Genomic DNA, 22,916 nt, shown 5'->3' with positions numbered 1-22,916 from the left:
GCGGCCGCGGGATTGCCCGCAGCCCTCCAATCGGGGGAGGCTATGCAAATGTAAAGCCCTTATTTGGGAAGAGGCTCCTCCCCCTTCCCGGTATGTCTGCTCCCATTGCTGTAACCCATTCATGGTGACCGGTTTGGGAAGGACCGGCTCTTCCCAGGCGTAGTGTGTAATCAGACTCTCTTTAGCTCCATTTCTTCCTTTCTCTTACACTTTATCCCGCTCCTTTTTTTTTTTTTTTTTTCTCTCCTGGATTAGGCTGCAATCAATCCTTCTCCCTCTGTCTGTTGAGAAACAGGTGATCCTTGTTAACAGCGATCAGTTTCTGGATGCAGTTTCCTGCGTTTGAAGGATGATGATACCAGGCAAGACTGAATCAGCATAACTTTTACTTTGCAAGAGGAAAAACTTTTTTCCCTATTTGAAGGCATTAGAAACACGTAGCATTTAAAAGCAGAAGAAGTTGGTTTTAAAGCTGAACTTCGCCGCTTTCCTGGGATTTGTGTGTGTCAATTTCAAAGGCTGCGTCTTTTTTTTTTTTTTTTTTTTTTTTTGGTCCCCCCCCCCCCTTTTCTCCTCCCTTATCTCCCAAAAGGAAACTGTTGCTAGTTGGAATAGCCTTTTTAAATGTTTGGGATTCAAGATACTTTAGGAAGAGGACCAATTCTGAAAGATAAATCTCTAGGTTCTGAAATGGATTCCGTCAGGTCCTGGGTCAGAAACGTTGGGGTTGTGGATGCAAACGTAGCAGCACAAAGGTAACCGTGACTATTTCTCCCCCACTTTTCCCCCGCTCTTTTTTTTTTTTTTTTTTTTTTTTTTTTAAGCAAGCCTTTTCTTTACTCCCTGTTGTTGTTTGCATTTGCTATTAAATTTATTTTCTCCCTTTCTGTCCCCCTCCCGGTCTCCTCTAGTCAGTGGAAATTCAAGGTAGTACAGTTAGAGCTAGGGAGAAGCGCTCCAAAATCGGAGAGCATCAAGAGTCCTAAAATCCAGTGCGGGGATCAGATGACAGAGAGATCGGATCATTCTTTCTTTTTCTGCACAAGGGAGGTGCATGTGGGGGTGGATTGGTTGTACCTAGCGATACAGACTACTCCTTCCCGCTTTTTGGGTCAGACAGCCGAATAGGAATGGACCAAGTTAGAATTAACTTAAATGTAGAGCTTTCCCCCCGCCTCCCCCCCTCCCTTCCCCGGCCCATCTTGTTTTACTTAATTCAAGTGGCTCTGTAGCTACTGTAGGCATTGGCGAAATCTTAACCCCTGGATTCGAGGCTGACTAAAACAGGCAGGCAGCGAGCAGGGCACGGGTTGGAGGAAGAAAGGGAGTTCGCAGCAAGGGAAGACGCGCCGACAGTTTGGCAGTGCCGCGGCACAGCCTGGGGGCTTCCTGCTCGGCCCCCCTTCAAACCTCACGCCGGCTTGCGTGTAGCACCTGCCTGCGTGGACCAAAGATCTCTGTTGATCTGAAATGCTAGTGAACACACCGAACTGGGGGCTTGTCTGTCTCTTACTTGGTCGGGCGGGTTAGCTTCCCCCCCGCCTTTTATTTTCTCTTCCTAGCCAAGTCGGTACAGGACCATTATTCCAGTCTCTTCCCCTTAGGGGTAAGACGATGAAAACCCTTTTAGGTAAAATATTTTTTTCCTCCTCGCTCTCTGGATACCTTTCAAAAGCAAAACAAAACAAACCAAACCTGGAGAAAAAAAAAAAGTAGTAGCGTCGGGGAAGGGGAAGGCTAAATTGGTCCCGGGAATAAGTTGGGTTTTATTTAGTACAGAGACAAGGTGAAGGGCATGTAACAGCAGATGGGACTTCAAATGAAACAGGGATCTTATAGAAATAGTACATCCATGCCCCCACCCACGGCCTGATCTGTGAGCAAGGTTTTCCAAGCGCTATGGGAGGAGTTATCAGAGTTTTATGAATGTCGATAGACGGTTTAATAAATACGATGGGGGGGGGGGGGGGAGAGGTTTATTCCTGGGGAAACCGAAAGTAAAAGGAAACTGCTCCTAAGAAGCCTCTAATTCGCAGGAGCGGTGGCGATACAGTCGCATTGTGCTGGGTGGGGGCATCGCCAGTTTTTTTTCAGAGATCCGTAAGAAACCAAGAAATCAGAGTTCTTAAATGCAGAATGAGAGGAAGCCCCAAACTAGGTGCAGTTGTGGCGGATGTGGTGAGTTCACACTGTACCGATTTGGCAATGGAAAACACAGGGAAACATCTGTAGTTCTCCGAAAGAGTCAAACACTTTTGCCAGTGCAGTGGAGCTATTTTGGGGACTGAAATCCGAAGCTGTTACGAATCCTAACTTGTCAGGCAGATAGACTTAATCTGTCTATGAAGTAACATGGAGGTGCTCACGTGCACCTATTTTCTCTGCAGCAGGTAGAAATCGGCATTAGGGAGAGGGAGCTACAACTAGTTTCACTAAGAAATGTAGCTGCTTTTAGGGATATTGTGGATACGCAAAAGCGTTTGAATCTTGACAAACCAGGAAATGTGTGGGAAATGTCGCTGCATTTTCTGCAGTCAGGGACAAGATTTGGGGAAGGACTACTAAACTTGAGTCTAAATTCTCTCCATTTAAGTCAGAAACTGAAGACCCGGGCATCGGTTCAAATAGGTCAGTGACTAAAGACTGCACTGACAAACTTCGCTGCCGAGGCAAGTGGATGCTCTGCTTGAAACTAGTTGTCTTTTACCTAAAATGTAGGTGCCCTCAAGTTGACAGTCCGCTGGTAGGAAACGTTTTAAGGTCGCTTGTCTTCTGCTACAGGAAAAGTGCACGATGCTGGGATGTACTGATAGCACTTCCAGGCTCTCTGATATGCTCCATCTACTTCCCACCCTTCGCGTTGCATCCCAGAAATGAGTGTGACAGGCAAGAAGAAAATAGGTAGAGGAGGAAGTAAACCACTTAACTGCATTTAGCAATAACCCATCTCTTAACATTCGGGCTCTGTAAATTATTCTTGTGCTCGGAGCGTAACTATAAAGAGACGGGGGCCAAGCGAAAGCAGCGTTACAATGACAGCTTCCAAGTCAGGCATCGCCCCTCGCCCCCCCCCGCTGCTCCCCGGCCCGGCTCCGTGTTCGGCCGCAGCCGCTTCCAGCCCTCCCCGCCGTCCCGCTGGGAAAGCGGAGCCGCCGAGCGTGCCCGCGGCCGTCGGAAAGAGCCCCGGTCAGCACCGGTGATGACAAGTGACTCTTGGTAACCTCGTGTGGCACTCGCACAAGGTGGATGGATGATTCCCGGCTTTTCTCCGAATGTGTTCTGCCTTTTCTGTTGTTGTTTTGCTGTGACTACTGCACAACCTGGTAATGCCTTTGTCTCTCCCCCCACACCCCATCCCGTATGTTTCCTCCACAGCGGAGTAGCTTTGTCCAGAGCTCACTTTGAAAAGCAGCCACCCTCCAACTTGAGGAAATCCAATTTCTTTCACTTTGTTCTGGCTCTCTACGACAGACAGGGGCAGCCCGTGGAAATAGAGAGGACAGCTTTTGTGGACTTTGTAGAAAATGATAAAGTAAGGCTTGTTATATTTCTTCTTCCTCTTTTCCTCTCTAAATTTGATCTTTTCTTCTCCCCCGTTGAGCTGCTAACTTTTAATACCTGTGGTCCCTAGCAAAATACAACCAGCTCTTGGTCAAGTCTTCAGGTGCTTTGGTAGAGATGTTGCCCTCTGTGTGCTGCTGTAGTTAAAAAGGCTTGTGAGCCTCTACTGTATCGGGAATACAATGGGAATTTCATACACCCACTAAAAATAGAATAAAAAAAATTTCATGGGGACAAACGTGATTTTCTGGGGTTTTTTTGGTACCTACCAGATGTGCCAAGTTTTATTAGTACCCTAACAGAAGTGGAATCTGACCTGTCATCTGTCATATTGTCTGTTGAGCGTGATTATCTGTATTTCCTAAGACTCCAAAGTCAATGGCAGGACTTGAAAAGCATTTGCTTTTGGATTTTAAATCCATGTGTTGACCACTTCACATTGTTTTACAATTACTTTCTTAGTCATGGGCAAGATTTTTTTAATTATGAAGGACGCTCATAAATAATTATCTTCTAGGAAATTACAATTAAAAAAAACATGCAAGAAACATTCCTGTAACACAACCTTCAGGAAATGAATGTAATGACTCAAAATAACACTATTGCAAAGTAATGGACACATTAAAACCAAAACCCACTGAGCTTTCCCACTATCAATCTGCTTTATATTAACTGACTTGAAATGTACAAATTCGTCTCAGTGTATTGCCTTGAAAAAGTTGAGAGCTTAATAGCAAATAAGAGAGGAAAAGAAGTTCTTGAACTCCTACAGGAAAAGATGTCAGCAGTATTTTGTAGTTTGTCCTGGGTCATTCGGAAGGTTAATATATCCCAATCAGTGGATTCACCTCTCAGAATTTTAATGAACTTTGTTGTCACTTCCATCATGATTATTAGCTTTCGCATTTTAAATGTGCCAAGTTTAAGTTCTGGAAGAATTTTTTTTTAATTCTCTCTTTCAGGAGCAAGGCAATGAAAAGACAAACAACGGCACGCATTACAAACTCCAACTGCTTTATAGCAATGGTGAGTCCCCTTTCCAGTCACCTTCTGTAGGTTGTACAGTGAGGCAAGGTTTGTAGGTGCTGTCAGTATGATTTCTAAAATACACAGAAATTCCCTTGCATGATGTCCCTTCAGTGTAGGGATGGGCTCTGAAGTTTACCTGCTGTGGATGGGCTTGGGAAACACGCTAGAGGAATCAAAACTAAATGGTCTTTCTAAGGATGTTTAATAACGTACTAGATTAAATGGGTTTGTTCTGATGTTTAGGCAAGGATGCATGTAACAGCATTATTTATTACTCTTCTCTCTCGCTCTAGGTGTCAGGACTGAACAGGATCTGTATGTTAGACTCATCGATTCAGTCACTAAGCAGGTGAGCATAGCTAATATGTGCCACGCTATCCTGTCCTGCCTCATCCTTCCTTTTTTCTTAAGGTTGCCCTGCATGTTGTTTTCTTCTCTGGTTCTTTTTTGTCTCCTGTTCATCTGTGTTGCAGACCTTAGTTTTGAGGGCAATTGAGAAGTAGTTATCCTAAGTCTCTTTTTTTTTCCTCTGTGGATTGTAGGTTTTTATCCATTTTTTATCAATATTTATGTATAAGCTGCTTTCCCTGCTCATAAAGGCTTTGGGGGAAGATATTTATTTGGAAGCAATGGTTAAAAGCCTTCATCTCATATCTGAATATTATGACAAATAAGTAACACCCTGATGCTACTGGCTTACGCCTTGTCTTAATTCTTGTAGCCCATAACTTACGAAGGACAGAATAAGAATCCTGAAATGTGCAGAGTTTTGCTTACCCATGAAGTCATGTGCAGGTAAGATGACTTTATTAACAGCTTATCATTTGTTAAGTTTGTTTCCATAGATGCCAAAATGGCCTTTATGATAAAGTTGTAGGTAGGAAGAGTGTGATTTTTTTTGTTTGTTGTTGAGTCAGAGAAATTCTATGTGTAGGAGGACTTTCTTTTTACGTGTGGATAATACTTGATTTCAGTTCAGTACAGATATTTGTTTTGGGTTTTTTTGTGTGGTGTGGGGTTTTTTGGTTTTGGTTTTGGGGGTTTTTTTTTGTTTGTTTGTTTTTGTTGTTTTTTTTTTACTGCCCCATATCCACAGTCTGAGCTACGCTATTTTTGTTTAAACTAGGCCTTTGTGTGTGTTGTTTAAATCAAGACTTTTCATATGCTTATTTCTTACAAAATTTCTGTTCACCTTTTGAGAATGAGCAGATTAACTTAGATTTTTGCCTGGAAAGTAAAAGGCACTCTTCATGTAATTTTCTCTGGTGAAATATTTTAATTGTCATTAATGTTCTTTAGTTTTGCTTGTTTCTACCCTGACCAAAAAAAGAAACCCCTCAAACCAAAACACAAATCCTTCTTTTCTATACTATGTAAGCAATATTTGGGGGACTTCCACTTTTCAATTTAAAAAGACACTATTTTTAGCATGTAAAGTTATAAATTAGAGGCGAAAATGAGTTGAGGATGTTTTTAATAACATCTGTATAAGTCTGAAGTTACATGTACCTTATGTATGTACATCATGCTTCCATGGTAACTTATTACTTTTCCTGTTCTCATGTAATTAAATTTTTTTCAATCATGTAACAATGCAAACAGTCAATGTTCTTATATTAAAATGTGTTAAATTGTGCATAGAATGTTCTTTCATAAAATGAAAGGCAAAACCAATCTTGACCTTTATTAAACACAGTTTGTGATTTTTTTTTTTTTTTTTTTTTTTTGTGTTAGTGGGAGGGGGTTAAGCTGTTTGAATGTTGCTTCTTTTAATGTTGCAGTTTGCTACTTTTTTTTTTTTAAAGTAGCCTTTTCAGTTAATATAGTAGTAAGAGCAGCTTATTTGGACAGACTTCTTGTCAAGGGAAAGTCTCAGTTTCAGTACTTAACAATTATGTCAACTATTCCATTACTTTTAAAATGTAATAAGAATCAAGTAAATGTACAGTGTTTATCTGTTGGCCTTTGCTCTCATTAATTAAGAAAATAAGCATTGTTACTTTTGACCAACATTCACATATGCATGCATAAACACAGTGTATATCATATATGAGATACGCATACGGTGCGCTCTACGAGGATCTGTAGATGTAGTAGCAAAGATCAAAGGTATATATATTACTTTCTGGCACATCTAGAACTTGCCTACGTATTTAAATATATATGCTGTCCTTATTGTTGAAAGTCTTCACTATAACTAGGTGGACATTAGAGAAGAAAAATCTTTGAATTGCTATGCAGTTGGGTCCCGGTTTGTGATAACAAAATAACAGTTAGTATACTTCAGCTTTCTCCACTCTTGTACAGAGTGCAGTTCTATTTTAGAAGTTAAAATATTTCAGCAAACACCCGCACCTTCCCATCCAAATGTACTTCTTCAAAATAAAATTAATTTGGCTTTTTTCCCTGCTTCCTCTCTATGCCTTTATAGTATCAAATGCTCTGTTCAGCCTTTGTATACCTGGCCTCCACTGATGCCTATAAATATATTCCGTGCTTGATTTAAGGTAGTGTTCTACAAATGTAAACCATTATTCTGATTATACTGAACTCTCTCCTGCTTGATAGATTAGCCAAAGGAGAATTACAACTCAGGGACGTCCTTTCCATGTAAAACACAGATTAGTGAACAAAATCAAAAGTGCTGCGTAACCTAATCAAGACACTTGATTTTTAAATGTCGTGTTTTCCTAAAGTGTCTCTGAACAGGATGCTGCATATTCTGAAGAGGCATTATACTTATCACTTTGAATAATGCCAAGGGAATGGATCCAACTCCAGTTAAACTTGACATTTTATTTTATTTCTTTTAAGTACAATAATCAAATCTTCCTCATTGTGTGCTGCTTAAGTGGCAGCATCAATTTTTAAAGCCCCTAGTTTAGTTTGCATTAGTAACAGTATATAAAAATTTAATGCACTGTACCCACTCTGCTGTCCAAATTGATGCCTACTGTTTTTAAAAAGAAGGGTCTGCCTGTCTGCTCCTAGTTGAAGGTAGGCTTTTTTTTGGTATTTTCTTGTGTGTAATCACACAGGCAGATATTCTTGCTGTATAGAGACAAGTGCATCCGGAACTCTGCATCTTCCACTCAGACAGTGACAGATGCATGCTTAGCAGGAAAGTTGTCTAAATATTGATATGGCTACAACAATCTGTCATACCAATTGAAAGTTAAACTCTCGACTCTCAATAATTAGTGCGTTCAGTGAGAGGCTCTATTTATTTGCAGATCTGAAATTTTTCATTTGGGTTATTACAGCCTGATGGGAACTGTTCCTATTAGGTGGGTCTGTCTAAAATACACAGTCTTTCCCCCCCGATGGTTGGAAATCAAGGTAAACAGTATCCTCTCCTGGAATAACTTTTTTCTCCTCTTCTTTTTCTTCCAATTATTGACTAAGAGGAAACTAGTTGTTATGCTGCTGCCAGCAACCCCCTATGCCCTCAATGCTCAGAGGGTTAAAAGGTATTATAATTTGAACAGAAGTAGTCTCAGGGCCTACAGCTGGCTAATAACAGAGTTGTATTGAGTGCAAGCAAGCCCCACAGCTGTGACTTTCGCCACAAGGCTCAGACTAGACGGGAGCTCTAATCAGCTGGGCCAGGCGGCCACTGGGGCCTGTGTCTTTATCGGCCAGATGGTGTGAATTTAGACACTTTTGTTATGCAATTGCAGGGAGGAGTTGGGGAGAAGAAAACAAAACAAAGGCCACCATGCTGTGAGCTTATTTGAGTTTGAAATTAGAGACAGATTTTTTTTTTTTTTTTTTTTTTTTTTTTTTTTGGTGGGGAGTGAGGGGAGGGAAGTTGAGGGCTGAATTTTAAAAGCATTTTAGTCAAGTGTGAGGACGGAAAGGATGCAAGTTTGCCTTTGACGTGAGCCTTCTGGAGTATTCAGTTTGTAGATCTGGTGGTGTCTGTGGTAGCTTTTTGGTCTCTGTGTTTGTTTTTAGTTTTTTTCAGGACTGTTTGTAATGTAAACCATTATTTTTCCCATGTAGATCTAGTTAGAGGGGAAAGTATAATAAGAAAAGGTGTAGAAAATAGAAATCTTAGGCCTTGATATTCTTGGTTTAAGCAAATGAGCATCTCTAAAGGTATGTTCCTAGTACAACATTGTAGCAGCAGTGTAAATATTGGTGAAGTTGTGCCAATAATTCGCTTTAAGAGAATATTGTGGGCTTGATCCTGGATCACCAGAGTTTGGGACTTTTACCATTGGCTTAAATTGGAACAAGTCAATTCTGTTACAGACAACACTTGTAAAACAAACCCAGTGGCAATGTTAGTGCTTGGATACTGCGATGAAATACTTGGAAACAGGGATTTAAACATTCGAGAGATACTTTTGCTAAAACGCTGGGCTTGAAACATTGTCAGTCTTTAAAGGACTCTGATTTATGTGTGAAGTAGTCATTCACTGGAAGTGAGTGACTGTTTTCCCTAATCAAGAAATTTTTTCATATGTTTGGGCTCAAAAAGTATTATGGTCAAAGGGAAAAAAATGTAGCACTTCGAAAATCTGTTACCTAAGTGTGATAAGAATGTAGATATTTGTAAAATATTTGGAGAACTTTAGCTGTAAGCCACAGTTTTAAAAGAAAAATTTCTAGGTATTACAAATGTAAAGTTCCTAACTGCAATAATTGTGCAAATTAAAATAAACCAAGATGTGCTTATTTCAGAACCCAGCCGCATTGTACTCCAATCTCGCATAATTCATCCTAAAACATGTACTATGCCAAGAAATGGCAACCTCTCTGGGAAGAGTATATGAGCTGATGAGGTGTGGTGGAGGTACTGCTGGTGTATTCTGCTTGAATGTTACTGTGGTGTAGTGCAATTAGAAATATTTTTTTATGACCATCTGCACAAGTTACACGACTAAAGGATATCTCATTTAGTATTATTGCAAAGAGAGGAAATGACTGCTGTTTTAGCTAACTGTAAAAAAACCCAAACCAAAACACTACAAAAATATTTTAAAAATTGAGTTCTTTTTGTTGTTTTATTATAGTGGCGTGTGAACCAGCAAGGCATTTATTCCTGGTGTTATTTCCAATGCATTGTTATATTGGACGTGTCAGAAGTACATGCCAAACTTATATTCTTCTGAGGGAGGGTTTTCTGCTTTTTGGGGGGTTATTTTTTTTCTTTAGAAAATATCTCGCATCTTGGCTTTTAGTACAAAAATACGCAATTCTTCATAAACAATCATTAGGCAGTGAAATGCTTAAAAGATGCACTTAAAACAAAGTTGGGAGAAGGAGAGAGTGGGATATTCTTAGCTGGTGTGAATTACCATAGCTTCACTAAAGTCGATGGAGCTATGACAATTTACAGCAGCTAGAGGGTCTGCCCCAGGGATTTTTAAATATTTAGTGTATCCTTTTATTTTAAAAGGACTAGCATCGATGAATAAGTGCAGGTTTGAGGCAAAGGGAATGTAGAAATGTTGAAACAGTTAGAGCTGCTATTCAAATAGATCTGCTAGTTGTATCTCATCTTGCTGGGCAATTTCAACTTGCAAATGGGAAGTTCCTGGGACACACTGTAACTTAAAGAGAAAATGCATGCATTTGAAATTTTTCATATCTGAAAGAGGTTTTATGTCTGAATGCTTATTTTGGGTATTTATAATTGAGTATTAGGCATTTCAAGAAAAAAAGCTACTCTTTCATATTTTGTACTGTCTTCAGTGAATTCAAGCGTTTAATTTAATTTTTTTTTTTTTTAATTGCTCTGCTTGGAATTGCTCCTCAGTTGGAAAACTGTGGGATTCAGACTGACTTGAGAATTTTGCAAATGTATTCAGCACCTATTAAACCACTGTACAAAAACCTAAACAATTTCTTGATTCCATACGTGTAAATTTGAACAACCTCAGCAGAACGTGAAAAACATAATTTGGAAAGGCATTTGTATAACTTAAGGCAGAATCTGATCTGGTGACTTTTGAGGCATATGGGACTTCTGATACAGTCTACTTAAAGTTTAGGATGTCTCTGTCTTCCCCCTCCCATGTTAGGTTTGGTTGGAACAAACTGAGCATCAAGACAGCTTAAGTCTTTTAACAGACTTCTATGTTGCTACAAATTCTTAGAATTGAGAATTTCAGAGCAAGGACTATTTCTAAAGTCTGTCAAACTTTTGTACTCAGCTGGTGTATATGCAAGGAGCATCACCCATGTCAATGAGTATTTCAGTGGAAATCAAATCACAACCTATGTCTTTTTTTTTTTTTTTTCCTGTTTGTTTATTATTATTAAAAAATGGGAAAATGAAATGCAGTGGTTCTGTTCTTTCCTGAAGAAGGTTTAATTCGCTGGGAGTGAAGAACATCAAGTAGTTCCTGAGTGTAGGTTGTATTCTTCTGTACCATCTCCTGATGTATTTGTGTATATACGTACACATCTGTGCACGCGTGCACACACGCACATCTATACACACTCAGTTGTCTTTGCATATGTGTGCATGCACACGCATAGATGTGGACATAACATGGATATTACTCTGCAATACGTACCTTACTGCAAGCTCCTGAGGGCGACAGCATTGTTTTGTGTTTTCTTATCAAGTCAGATAAATATATTTATTTTATGTTGTGAGCTCATCAGAGAGAGTTCTCATTTCTATACAATCATTTTGGTGGCCACGCAGTATAAGATCTGTATAAACACATGCTTAATCTTAAGGGTTTACCATCACTGAAACAATTGCAAAGGGATTTACAGACAAAATGCCAACCTGAAAAACATCTCTTCAGATCCTTAGTAGGATCTAAGTATGTTCAGTTTCTGTTTTTTCATTGGTGCTACTGTAGTGTTGAAGTTTTCTGTGGGCGTATGAAACTTAGGGGTTGCTAGATATTTAATAATCAACAAATCAGTTATTAGAATATAACAAATCATTAGGTTGCTTATAGTCAGTTCTAACACCTTCTTTTGATGGACTTTTAACCATACATAACACATGATACTCATGCCTGTAATGTCATTATGACATCTGTTAATCATTTATTAAGCCTTTATAAATAGCACGTTAGTGTAAAGTGTGACCATATTGCTGTTCATTTTTGGCTGGGAATTTCAAAAAAGACTACAGGGAGCCAAGTGCCAAACTCCAGCTGGAATCAGCCAGGACTTGGGCACCCAATTCCCTTAGTTCTTCTCCTTTCCAGAAAGATTAGCTGGAATTTTCTTGATCACTCTTCTAGGCATATATTGAGTCCTGAAGGTTTGCAGACAAGACTTTTAGCTGGTTGCTTTGCTATCAACTGTCCCAGCGATTCTTTAATTTTGGTTTTCTTTCTCTCTCTAGTCGGTGCTGTGAGAAGAAAAGTTGTGGCAACAGAAATGAGACTCCGTCTGACCCCGTGATCATTGACAGGTAGGAAATGAATCCTCATTTTCCCACAGAAGCAACCCCAAATTGTTGTTTGTGCTTTGAGGCAGCTGAGCGTCTGTCTTGATGGTTATGTGTCAGTGTCTGCTATTCGGGGATGTCTGTGCTTCATGATTCTTTACAAAAATGCCATCCTAAGAGTTGGTTAGCTTTAGTCCGTCTGGGCTTACCTTGACAAAATTGTTGATGTTTGTTTCTTAAATTAAGTTCTCTGTGTATAATTTTCATTGTGACCAAATATTCCACGCATGCATCTGGAATATTTTATATTCACCAGGGATATGATCCAACTGCATTACTGAGACAGATAAAGCTTTGAGCAACCTGGCAGCTTCAGTAATTTTCTTTAACAAAATAACAATATTTTTGTAGAAATGTGGGGAGGAAGAAAGGGGTAAAGGTAGAAGTGCAACATGTTGGGCAGGATTAAAACTGACGGTTTGGGGATTGTAAGCAATTTTATGTAGAATATATTCCAGATCCAGGTCTAGGTTCTGCTTGCCAGTTTCTAGGTGAATAACATAAATAGGGGAGAGCAGCAGTTTGTTAAATCATGAACTGGCACATGAAAAATTGTGAGTATTTGTGGAAGCTTAGAAAACTAGCCTGTGGAACTCACTGACTCAAAGTGTTGTTTGAGATCTGGAGTGCAGCAAGATTCAAAAAGGAAAAATAAGAATAGACAGAGCTGTTTCAAAAAGAAGTACGCAGCCAAGATCTCCAGAAGGAGAACAGTAAATAAGGAAAAGCCAGGAAGAAACCTTTTCCTCCCAGATTATTCTATAGTAACTGTTTAAAGAGTTTCTTTCCCTGAAGCCGCTGGTACAAGGGGCCAGTGGAGAGCTGATGCTGAAGTGGATTGATTGTGGATTCAGTTTTTATGTCTGTATGTGTCTGGCATGTATTTCTTGTGAGTTTGTTTTGGCATTCAGAATGGTCACGCTGGTTTGAATAAAGATCTACAATTATTTCCTTCATTTTTTCATCACAGAGTTAATCTAAATAATTTTGGAACTTTGATGATGCGATGGGGTTCTTCCACTCCCTTTACTACACAGTTTTCCCTTTTAATTTTGTACTTACAAGTTGTGGCTAGGGCCAAAGTTGGAAATTCCAGCAAACTGGGCTGTTTGTGTGGGTGTGGGGGGCATTTTCCTGACTAGAAGCAGAAGTCCCAGATATGCCATCTTGACCTTTTCTATGAAATTTCTAGCTTATTTTTGGCTGTGTTCATGTTTGGTATGAATCTGCATTTGGGAACTTTCCAATCTGAAGTCTGAATTTTCTGAAACTTGACGTACTGCTGGAGAAGCAGCATGATGTAAGGCAATATATTAGCCTATGAGTTGAGACCATGAAGGGGGTAGTTCCTACCACTAACTGAATTTGTCATCTTGCTCAAGCTGTCCATTCTCATGCAAAATGAAGGTTCTGATGCTTTCTGTGGGGATTTGAGATCTGTTGATATAAAATGCAATGGAAGTGAAACTATTAGAAAGAACAGGGTTATTCTTTTTAACAACTGTGTGTAAAAATGTGCATCACAAGTCATTTGTGTTGTCAATGAGTCCTAACCTTTCCTAACTTGCTCTAAGCTTAGAACTTTTATTTGTAACTCCCCTGCTAACAGCAATAGGCATTCTGCCTATAGGCATTCATTTTGTGTGGAAGCATCCTCCAGATTCAGTCTGGCAGTTTCTTGTTGAGTGTCAGTTCTTCCCTTTCATCTCTGCGTGTGCGTGTCTCAAAATTGCAAGTGAAATCTGGAGTTCAGTAGGGGCCATAATAAGACAAACGAGAGAAATAAGAGATACAGCCCAATAAACTTCTTTTCACTTGGTTTTAAAGGCAGTCACTAAATCAGGTTTAGGCCACAGAGAAAAGAAATGATTAGAGATCTGCACTGCTGTCTGGAGGTGGCATGGTTTAGTGAACAGTGTGGTGAATAGAAGCTAAACTCAAAGCTAAATCTTTTTTCTTGTTTTACCACTAATCAGTAATGCAGCATCTAGCAAACGACTCTCTTATTTCTAACTCCCTCCCAGTTATTTCTCTTCCACCATTTTACCCAGCTAAACACGGTTTGAGGAGGGATAATCCTGTGTACTACATCAACACATGTAATGGAAATAGAGTAACAAAGTTACGCTGTACATGTCTGTGTGAAGAGGAATTAATTGTCTAGTCTGTCATCCTCAGACATTTCCACAGCAGTAAGTACAACTACTTAGGAGTTTAACTAAACAGTCCACTCTCCCAAGCTAATCCTTCTGTCTTTCAAACAAGCAGAAAACTCTGCTGGAGTCATGTGTGTTCTGAACTAGCTTGGGAATCTGGACAGCAGTGTTCTTATTTAGGGGGTCTTTACGGCATCTTTAGAAGAAAACATCTATGCTTAAGAACTTGGTAGCAGGTGGAATATAATTTCGGAAATGCAGCTTGCAAACATCTGCAGTCATGCAGGCCAACAAATACGGTAAGATTTTCAGTTCAGCGTTGCCTTAGTTTTTTCTTAGTTTAAAACTAATTACAAGTTTTCTTTAAAAATAAATAATAATTGAAATGAAGGGGCTTTTTATTGTTTCAGATGATAGGTAAATGTAAAAATTTGTCATGTAACAATGCAGCTGTTACATTCTAGCATGTCTCTAGAGAAGTGGAAAAAAATGTAAAACGGAGAGAGAAGGGATTACAAAAATACATTTGTTTTATGCAGAGCCATGTCTAAACAGTGTGTGCGAAGTGAAACGGGATTAGAACTTTCCATTTAGAATAGAAGGAAAATGGGGGCCAGAGAAGAACTTGGTTGTCCGAAGGTGCTAGGTTCTCTCTTTGAGGCTAGATTAATTAATATGCATTGCTCCTGCTGCAAGAGTGTGTGAGAAAATTGTGGCTGGCACTGGGGAGGTGCCATCTGCATTGTAATTCCAGCTGTGTGTGTGGACCTACATGGTTAAAACATGGTTTGATTGGACAGGATAGAAAAAACCAACATCTTCAGAGCTATAGGAGGTGACCATCGTAAGGTGGGAGAGCAGAGGTGGAACCCAGTTTTAGGTTGAGCTGTGTATAGCGTAGGTCTAGCAAGTTCTGTGTCTGATTTGTAACTCCCGCAACGGCAGTGGCCTACTCAAATATAAAGGATTTGGAAATGCACCCTGTTACTCATCTCTAAGCTGCTTTACCTTACACGCAGCCCATGCGTGGCAAGCAGGTTCCCTCAACAGCAAAGGACCTGAAAGATAGGGGGGTTTAGAGCCCAAGATGAAGCCAGCTCTGTATGGTACTCAGAGGTATACCCCCATCATGAGTGGGTACAAGTTAAATTAACTACTTTGGGTACCTCTAAGGGTGGTGAAGAAGCAAGGAGAGGCATTGCTCCTGGGTAGAGATATACACTGATGTCTCTGTGCTACTGCAACTTATTTTCTTTCTTGCCTGAGCTAAGTAAGTGGCTGTATCTGGTATGCCTGTTAGTGCTATGATTGTATGCTTCTGACCACTCTATAGATGCATCCTACAAACCTCATAAGACTAATTAAGCGTTCAGATCAGTTGAGGTTATAACCTGTCATCCAGTGTTGCACTGAACTAAACATGCACCAAATTCAGCTGAGTTCAGGGTCTACGTTATAAGTTGCTGCAAATGAACATAACTCCATCAGCAGTACAGTGTTTTCCTCTTTATTTGTTTTTCTCCCTACTTCCTTGCTTTTTGTGCTTCCAGAGACTGATGCTTAGACTACTGTGTTGGTTTACCTGTTTATTGCTGTAGGGGGGTACAATTAATTTGGTGTTTGCCAAATCATGGAAACTTGTATCCCTGTTTAAAAAGCAAGAAATAGTTCAGTGGGAAAAAAATGTCAGCCGTGTTGTTGTTGTTGGGTTTTTTCTTCTCCTTGAACAAATTCCAAAAGTTCTTATGCTGAATAAAACATTTCTGCTGTGACCTTTGCTCTGGGGACTAGATTTAGATCCAAAGGACCTTGCAGTTATTTTTCCGTTCACTCTTGGAAACTAGCACTTTGCTATATGAAAGGGAGCTTCTTTGCTGAAATTTGCTGTGTACTGTCTTCCACCAACAAATATCTGTAGGATACATTAGAGTATTTATGTTCCTGCAACGTTCCACATCAGAATTCCAGTGTAACTTGGATCAGAATCTGACTTCAGAATGCTGCCTCTGTTTTAACAGCAATGATACAGCTCAAGTCCTGCAATGCTGCTATTGCAGGCGTCAAAAAGCAGAAACAGACCTAACCCCACTGGAGTGTAGAACTGAAAGGACCACCTGAACATATATGGGAGATTACACGATAGATGTTTAGTCCAGAAGCATTTGCAAAAGATGCACTTCAAGTTTTTTAAACAACACAAGCCACGTTCACTTCTCAAAATGTTAGAGCAAGCTTTAACTTTGCATACAAGATCAAAATTCATCAGAGCTAAAATGGTTCTAGCGTGTTCCCATGGTGGGCCATAGCACTGGTGGATTCCCAGTGATCCTAATTTCTATTCATCCTGTCTTCCTGCTTTGTTTTTGAAGTTAGTACCTATGGAATTGGTAGGTTTATAAGACTTCAGAAATGTAAATGTTTTTGTTTCTTTTTCTCATGGCTGAAGTGGTGGTTCTTAATGTTCCTTGTAGTTCCTGGAAATTAGAGTGTGAACTTTGCACAATAACATTTCCTTCTTTGTTGAAAGTGTAGACGGGGATATGAAGTGGATGGGTTGGGGTGGCTTTCAGATAGAAGGCTGGAAGTAAGTTCTTTTAAAGATGATACTTCCCAAATGAAAGCTGTATGTTGTCACACCTACATTGTAATTACTTAGTTTGCTACCTTTCCCACCCTGGTTATGCAAATAAAAGGAAACTTGGTCTTATGATTAAGAGGTCGTGGATACTGCAAATGAATTTAATTCCTCATTTTATTACAGATTTTCTCTCTTATTTTAGGGGAGTTGTATAGTTTTGGATGTAAATTCTCTATTCGTCAAGTGGGAATGATCTTTTTACTTTTAATTTCTGTATTCTTTGTTTTTCTTGAATATTTAAGCTCTTTAGAGCAGGTTATTTTGTGCACTTGTTACTTGGTGCTTTACCTAGTTTACTAAAGCTGTGATCTAATTGAAACCTCCAGGGTACTGGGGAGAACCGGCTGACTTTTTTGGTTGAACAGCTTGCCTTTTTTTTTTTTTTTTCCCCCTTCTTCTCATAAGAGATAAATAGTCAAAAGGAATTTCTATGTAATTCAAATGAAACATCTTAATTCAATTAAACAATGCAATGCAACTGGGATGGGACAGACTTTTTTGTTATTACAGGGGAAATTACTTGGAACTCCACTGCAAAATGCAAGCGTAAGCTCTGTGCTGTGTGTAGCTGGAGCTGGCTGTCTTTATGGTTTTACTGTGTGAAGACTCTTGAGTGCTCTGCTGTCTTTGAGCTGATGGAATGAGGGCATTTAGCTCAGATGCTTTAAGGATCCGAGATCCTGGGTTCAATTCCTCCTACTGTTAACCTAAACTTTTCCTAATTGTCCTGTAAATAATCTAATGTGTTTTGTTACCACCTTTTATTTATTTATTTATTTATTTATTGCAATTGTTACTGGGGCAGTGGCTGTAGTGATGAATGGGGTTGTGTGGAGTATTACTTTGGGTCGAGACATGCACTAACCAGTGGGTGGAGGCATGGGTCCAGATCTGCAGCTGGGTCAGCAGTGCTGCATTGACTTGCACCAGCTGAGCACTTGGCACAGTGTTTCCAGTAGCTAGTGAACTACAATATTGGTCAGCTGACACATGCTGTAAACATTTAGGCTTTTATTATTATTATTTTTAATGAAAAACCCCAAAGCATGAACACAGCTGGCACAATTGTTAGCATCTCTATAAAGAAGCAGAAGAGACTGGATTACATTCTTGTGCCGTAGGGGGTCCATCCCTTCAATGCAGAAATGGGGCAGCACAGAGAGAGATTTTCTTCCCTGCTGACACTCATGCCCTACCTGCTGTATAGATAAACAGAGGACCAAACTCTCCCAGGCTGGCTGGCTGGCACATTTCACAAGCACTAAAACTCACTTTAGGAAAGACAGCTGTTGCCAGGCTTAAACATTCTGACTATGCCCCTATAGTGTCCACGCTGTGTGTTAAAGTGCTCTGTGTGAGATGTCCATGTTAATACAACTGGGCCTTATGTCTTCTTGTGTTCCCTCCCTCCCCCAGTTCCCTCTCCCTAAAAAAGGCAAAAGTACATATAGATTATCTTTCATTTTGAAGGATCTGGCTTGAAATAAATGTAGACTCCTCGCTATCCTGGTTGTTTTGGGTTTTTTTTCCTTCCTTTTTTTCTTTATCTCAGCCATCTAAAAAGGACTTTATGCCTTCTGTCTCCCTTTCAGGCTGATCCCCAAAACTATTGGGTAACACAAGAGTTATTTCCTAATGTTTAGAGGCAGAACAGCATGAATGTGGAGGCCTGGATCAAGTTCCCACTGACACCGACTTGCCCTGTCACTTTAAACAAGTCACATAACTCCATGCCTCAGTTTCCCCCATAATGCGAAGCGTTAGGTGTGGAAAGTGGTTTCAGATCCTTGAATAGGAGTTTTTGTTTTTATTTTTCATGTTTCTACTGCAAGGAGGATTTCATCTACATGGCAGTTGGATTGTTCTTGTTCTACTCTGTTCTGCATACTCCTTGTAAGCCTGCCAAGGTAGAATAAATGTCTTAAATCTGTTGCTGCTGTGGGGTGAAACTGGGAGCCACAGATAGACGCAGCCCTCCTCAGCTCCCTGCATGCTCCAATCCCCCCTTCCAAGCCTCCAAAACCCACAATGATCTCTTCTCTTGTCCTACGGAGTCAAAGTCCTTTGTTCACTGCTAAACCCTGCTCTCCTGCAAAGAGCTGCTGTTGTGCCATCTGTCTCTTTATGAATTTTTTAGTAGACTGGATGTTTGTGGGGAGTCAGTAACTTAAAGTGCACTATCCTAGCCATTTGACAAGTGGTTCTCTTAGTGCATAATTTGTTTGTTTCTTCCTCTGCCCCCCCCCCCCCCCCCTTAGGCAAAAAGAAAAACTCTTTAGTAGTTTGCTGTCCAAAGCATCTTGAAATCTTTGATGCGTACAATCACTTAAAGTTTGTAAATGGAGTAAACTAGAGGGTAGCTTGTGTCGCTTAATTTTTTTTTTTTTCTTTTAAATGTTGACAGACGACAGATTTTCCAGAAAGCTGGTGAGTCAAAAGAAGCTTAAAGATCCTTTGAGTGTGCTAGAAAAATGAAGAACATATTTGTGGTTAAGGAACTAGTTTGAACTGTGGACGTCCTGGGTTCTGTTCCTTTCTCTCCATTGCAGACTCCCTGTATTTTTCTAGCCATTCACATAGTCTCTGTTTAACAGTAAACCAAATGTAAGTGTGTGCTTTTTTAGCTTTTACTGATAACACAAAGGTACACATGCTGAAAACTGATGTGTGGAAAGACTATGGCAATGTCGAAAACTATTGTCATTAGGGTGGAGATTGTTTTGGAGTGATTTAAAAAGTTATTCTCCCCCCAGGCTGTGTAGTTGCTACTGCCTGGGCTGAAGGTGTTACTGGTTCTGAAACTAAGCAAAAAATAAATTAGATGAGTTTAAATCACTGTTGATTTCAAGCAAAGATTTATTAGGAAGATAACAGAACTGGAACCTCATTTCCACTAGCTTTTTGTACATGCGTGCTCCTAGCCATGTGCTGTCCTTGTGCAGCTGTGCAGCCATTTTGTCCTGAGTACCTCACCTGAGCCCTCTGAATGGAGTGCTTGCCTTTTTGGATATGTTAGAGGGAAGAATGTCATGGGTGGGAGTGTTAACCAATATTGATTTCTTTAGTTCCACTAAGTCTGTAACCGGAATAGTTAGTACATGTTCTGGTTTCAGAACTGCAAGGGGAGCACGGTTAAGTCTGAGCAAGGACATATTATATAATTTAAAGAAATAAAATCTGACTATTGCTACTACTGCCTGGAAGCCTTAAGAAAATAAGTCCAATCAAGACAAGACCCAAAGGATTTTAGCAATTCTGCATAAATCAGATAAGCTTCCATGATGCTTTAGTGCAGTTTGGACAGCAAGCATGGATGAATTCCAATCCTGTTAAGATTAGTTGTGCTTTAGCTGAGATAAAAAAACATTGATGGTGCTGGCTGGCTGAATCCTGACTGAGCAATGCAAAGTTTTGAGCAAAGTTCAAACAGTGTGGAAAAATCCTTGTCCCCTTTTAAATTGAATCTTTGTCCCTGCAATAAGGAGAATTTGATTCAGTTTGTGTTGTGTTCTCATAAACAGCAAGTGAGGAGGTTAAATCGCTGCACAGACAGCTGATAATAAGGGGTCTCAGAAGGATGGATGAGATAGCAGTGTAAGGAGGCAGTAGAATCAATGAGTTTGGTAGTAGTGGAGAGGGGAATGGAATAAAAGTTTCCCATGAACTAAAGCACCTCTGGGAATAGAAGTTGAGGATAAATTCACTATGCAAACAGCACAAAAGAAATTTTGGGCATGTAGAGTAGTGGTGTGTGACATGGGATCTCTACAACTCAACTTTTTGAAAATGGGTCTGCGTTCGCCTGGATCCATCTGCACTCATCATTGAAAATTCCAATATTTCAGAGTATATGCATCCTAATGAAAGCATCATCTGTGTATTTATTGACCTGAAATACTCTTCCTTATCACTTTTGCAGTCCTCTCGGCCTCTGTCTAGACCTGGTTTTATGGACTTGTCACTTCAACTGCCCTAACCTTTTTTGTTACTGCCTCTTGATTTCCTTTTGAACCTTTTGTTTCTCTCCATCCCTTCCTTGTGTGTTTCTTTCACCATCTGTTTCTGGTGGGATCTCATATATTTTCTACCCTGTAAACATCCCAGGATTTCAGCGTCTCTGCAGCAAGTGCTTCACATCTGAAGAAGGCCTCCCAATTAATGTGTAATGTTTCCTGCTTTCAGATAGGATATGTAATAATTTGTCTTGCTCAGAACGTCACCCAAAGTCCTTGTAAAATGAAGACAAGGTTGAGATTGAAAGCAAATAACGTATATCTGAAATGTGCTTAGGTCAGTTGGAGATGGGCTCATAATTTTAAAGATATTAAGAGCTTACATGACTTGCCCAAGATCACATAGGAGACACAGTTTGTGATACAGTGAGGAGTGGAATCCAAGTCTTGTGTGTTCCAGGCTGGATCATGTAAGCAGGTCCTGGAACAGCATTTCTTCTCTGCAAGTGTAATTCGTATTCCCATCTTTTTCTCTGATTTGGATCTCTAATGTGCTGCTGTCATCCAACCCATCTCCACCCTCCCCACCCCCCCTTTTTTTTCTCCTTTCCTCTCCATCTCCTCTTCTCTGCTAATTTCCTTTGCAAATAAATGCTTATTTCTCCATGGGCGTTCCATTTATAACTCCATGTTTGGTGGCTTTTCCTTCAAGTGAAGTCCATTGAGCTTGTAAATTGTATTGGATCAGTGAGCCTATAATGAGGCTTCTAAGTCCAAACAGTGCAAGTCTGCTGGGATTTTATTGTTCATAAAGCTTCTTCCCTGGGGAGTGATAGAGCCATTAGGTGTGTGCTGTGTTTAATATTTGGTCATGACAGGAAGCAATAATTTTCTATCTTTTACTGTGGCTCCCGAGTTGTTTTTAAGCAGTCAGCTTATTTGAGTCTTGGTGACTGTGAACCCATTAGGCAAAAGCAGTTGCTCTTTCCTACATAGGTTTGTATCTTTCCTACAAAAGCTATTTCAATAAAATAAAATAAAATGAAGTGGCAACCGATTGCCCTATGGTGGCTTTTAATCACTTGCCCCTCTCATGAACTCCCAAATGCTGTCACACCTGACAGGAGATGGCATAAAGCTGATTTCACTAGATGACGGCATTTCTCATGCTGAAGGGATTTTTTTGTTTGTTTATTCCAGCAGACAACAACTACCAGGGCTTCTACTTGTATGGTGTGTTATGGGTTTGGGGATTTATCTTGTGCAAATCCATATCAAAACTTCCTTTAATTTCAGTGTAAGCAGGAGCAAGGTTGTATTCAAGTACTCTGGAAGTGGTTATATATATTTTAGCACAAAAAAAATCAAAAGAAACTAACAATTCTGGGTGCCTCCAAATTTTTTTCTGAGGTCCAACTACGAGCCATTTCCAAAAGGTTCCATTTCCAGGTGGCACTACATCTAGCAAAAACATTTTCATTGAGATAATTAAAACAATGAAAATCAGATTTTTAATCTGCACTTAAAATGTATTTTCACTGGCGGGGGGTGGGGGACAGATGGACGGGACCAAACCAAAAAACAAGGACTGAAAAACAGTCTGCACTTCCAGAAAAGACTTGCAAGATGGGAAAGAAAATTTTATATTTTTCCACCAGTTTTTTGCAGCCCTTACCCTTGCTCTTTGAAATCAAGCTATATTATTATTTTAAATTGGGAGTCTAAAGCCACTTGATAATTCTCCAAGTACACATGCACTTTTATTCCATGAGTGTTTAAAGCTGAGCTTAGTCCCACATTTAACCAGTCTACTGTTTTTGAACCAACTGTTGTCCAACAGCGTCATGTTTTTCCTTAGTACCTTTCAGGAGATGTGTGGGGTAGAAACACCATCTAGGACTGTCAGTCCAGCCTCAGCCTGACAGACACCCTGCTGTTCTTATTTGTTCCAGCAGGAAGCTTTCTGTGGGCTGTAGGAAATGGCAGTGCAGTAGTTTACATAGATTCTCCTTCCACCGTTGCACTGCACCCAAGGTACCAAACTAGAGTAGCCTACAGCTGGGAAGAGGAGTAAAGCTGCTGGTGACAATATAAATGTGCCCGTCAGCTCAGTCTCTGTTACAACTATGTATGAAAGCCATTCCACTGTC

The 22,916-nt window shown here is 40.0% G+C and overlaps 1 protein-coding gene across 3 annotated transcripts in view; it reads left to right on the top strand.

Moving 5' to 3' along the window:
• The first annotated feature begins 564 nt into the window (after positions 1-564).
• Positions 565-22,916, top strand: part of EBF2 (EBF transcription factor 2) — a 148,180-nt gene continuing 125,828 nt past the window's right edge. For 2 of the 3 annotated variants that reach the window (XM_030035228.1, XM_030035226.1), the window contains exons 1-6: positions 591-755; positions 3,376-3,532; positions 4,524-4,587; positions 4,884-4,939; positions 5,312-5,385; positions 11,915-11,983. In XM_030035228.1, the coding sequence (XP_029891088.1) occupies positions 625-755; positions 3,376-3,532; positions 4,524-4,587; positions 4,884-4,939; positions 5,312-5,385; positions 11,915-11,983 (551 nt within the window). In that variant the 5' untranslated portion in view covers positions 591-624. Of the gene's footprint in view, positions 756-3,375; positions 3,533-4,523; positions 4,588-4,883; positions 4,940-5,311; positions 5,386-11,914; positions 11,984-22,916 lie in introns of all 3 variants that reach the window. The other variant, XM_030035227.1, reaches the window with a different exon arrangement.

This window comes from Aquila chrysaetos, chromosome 13 (genome assembly GCF_900496995.4).
Source record: "Aquila chrysaetos chrysaetos chromosome 13, bAquChr1.4, whole genome shotgun sequence".
NCBI classification, from domain to species: domain Eukaryota; kingdom Metazoa; phylum Chordata; class Aves; order Accipitriformes; family Accipitridae; genus Aquila; species Aquila chrysaetos.
This window is presented reverse-complemented; position numbering and strand designations above follow the sequence as displayed.